The 2,575-nt window shown below is 34.5% G+C and overlaps 1 protein-coding gene across 1 annotated transcript in view; it reads right to left on the reverse strand.

Moving 5' to 3' along the window:
- The window catches only part of ALCAM (activated leukocyte cell adhesion molecule), a 162,204-nt gene that overhangs the window by 92,133 nt on the left and 67,496 nt on the right, over positions 1–2,575 (reverse strand). Inside the window, exon 2 of the mRNA XM_006872288.1 lies at positions 336–555. Within this exon, the coding sequence (XP_006872350.1) occupies positions 336–555 (220 nt within the window). The remainder of the gene's footprint in view (positions 1–335; positions 556–2,575) is intronic.

Raw genomic sequence — 2,575 nt, forward strand, 5'->3', positions numbered from 1 at the left:
TATGTTAGTGAAAGTTAAATATAATGTATCAGAAAACTTAAATACTTAAAAACTTAAATATCACAGTAGGAGTATTCCTTTATCACACGAAATTTTACCCAACAAAACAACAGAGAGCACTTTTTTTTTTTTAGTTCCTCAATGCAAATCTATTTAAATTGCAGGCCTTTTGTTTTCCTGGCTGAGAGCATGCATGAGCAGAATAAAGATGCCTAGAAGTACTCTTACATAGATGCCTGCTGAGGAGCCACTACAGAGTTCAGTCTTATTTCTAAAGAATATTTTCTAGTACCAGCCATCAATCCCACTTAGCAGTTATACTGCAGACTACTTACTGAACACCTTGACTACTGTAGGTGCCTCAAACACGTTGTCCTCAGTTACTAGCATGCACACAAATCTCTTTTCATCACTGATCCTTGCGTTACTGATAGACAAAGTGTAGTTTTCTGAGAGGCTCAATCTGTCTTTGTATTCTGGTACATCATCGTATTGCACACTTTTCTTGGTAGAGGACCTGAAGGCAATAAATACTGGGGATCCATCGGGATTTTCCTAAAAATTAAAATAATAATAAGACATTTTAAAAACAAGCATATTCAAATGTTTCAAGATTATGCCCAGAATAACAAAATTTCCTTGGCCTTATTTTTCCACCAAATTTTACTATTTGTCCAAGAAGAATAATTTTGGATATGAATCTTGTATACATTTTTAGTTATATAAAGTTACTCTTATGTGGAAAAGCTACCCATTCTTTTAAATGTGTGAAAATGAAAGGACAGAGTCCTAGGAATCTGAGCTTTATTTTTACATCTGGAAAACAGAATTAATGATTCTTTTGAAACTAACAACAGCTGATCTTATATATCTATATAAACAAAGCAAAATCAAGTGTTCAAATATATAGAATGATAACCTTCATAGAAGTTATGTATTTGGACTACAAATACCCATTATTTTTTACACAATTATCTTTGGCATATTTTTTACTTTAAATGTTCATGCCTTTTAGCCAAAATTGACATAGCTGAGCTTTAAATATAACCTTGTTCAATGAGTCTTCATGAAGGAACAATACATGTCCTTGTAAAACAATCAGGCCCATTACTCAACAGAATCAGATTAATCACTAAAATCTATAGTTTAGGTATCCAAGGCATAAGATTAAACTCATAAGGCTTTCATATAAAACCTTATTATAAAAATACAAAATAATTTGCATCCACAATAATACCAAGAACAGTAACACTTGCAATGTATTTCTTTCTTAGCTTCCACAAATATTCTCATAGCTAATCAAATTCATCTGAAATGAGGGTCAGTACCTCCTCTACTTTCCTTTCAAGGCCTTTGTGAAAGAGAATATGACAGGCATGTTAACAGACATAGAAAATGTTAAGATTCTATTAAAGTTTGAATTTTAAAAATTATTAATATTGATTACCAAATTAATCTTCGAAAGACCAAAAGTTATAGTTGGTTGAATACTGAAACATGTCAATTATGTTTGCACTTAACCTTTTAATTTGGTTGCAAGTTTACAAAACAAATCTATGTCTTAAAACATTGCTTTAGTAAGAGAAATCTGCTACCTTGTGTTTCAGGAATAAATAGTACTTATTATTATTTTTTCAGCACTAAACTAATTGTTAGGTTCTTGCTTTGGACTTTTCATGTGTCAACTGACTTAATTATTATAACAATAATGTTCATTTAAGTTACAACATGAGCTCCATATACAGATTACACAATGGATGCAGTGTTTAGATGAATAACTTCCTAAGTCACAGCTAGTCAATCGAGGCAGAGCTGAAATTTGAGCTCAGCAGCCTGGCTTCTTATGCCACTCTCAGTAGCTGATAGCCCTTCTGCACCAGGCTCTGTGGCAGATGCTGGTGAAGTAGAAACAGGAGTGGGTTGCACAAGGTTGTGAATATCTCTATTCACAAGACATGGCAAAACTTGTTTTGTTTCTTTTCCCCCTTTCCATATCTTTCAATTGTCTTTCAAGAGTATATATTGAATTAGAAATTGTGTATTAACAATTTCTACAAATCAAGACTGCTTTTGGAAAACACAGCACCTCAAATGACTTTATTGCTGAAGCTTTTTCCCTGGCAATTTTCAAATTGCCATTAATGGTTGGTTTCCAAATATTATTGTCTCAGTACATTTTAGGGAAAAATTGTTGTTGTTGCTATTTTAAGTGCCTTCGAATTAGTTCTGACTCACAGAGACCCTGTACAGGGTTACCTAGGAGGAGCTGGAGGGTTTGAACTACCAACCTTGCAGTTAGCAGTACAGTCTCTCTCTCTCTCTCTCATACATAATAATTTACATCTCCAAAAGGCCACATTCTGCAAGTCTGCTCCTGGTCACCAGTTGTTAGTCCCTCTCTTCATGACCCCATCTCTGCCTCCATCTCTGGCGCTGCTGCTTCTCTGGATAAGGTCCCACATTCTATTTGTGCGTTCCTCTCTTGATGGTCCTAGGGTCCTCCCTTTCTGGACTGTAAGATCAACCACTTCCCTTTTTTTGTTACAAAACTTCTACTTTTACAAGTGTGACAGTC

The sequence above is a fragment of the Chrysochloris asiatica genome, unplaced genomic scaffold (assembly GCF_000296735.1).
Source record: "Chrysochloris asiatica unplaced genomic scaffold, ChrAsi1.0 scaffold00191, whole genome shotgun sequence".
Taxonomy (NCBI): domain Eukaryota; kingdom Metazoa; phylum Chordata; class Mammalia; order Afrosoricida; family Chrysochloridae; genus Chrysochloris; species Chrysochloris asiatica.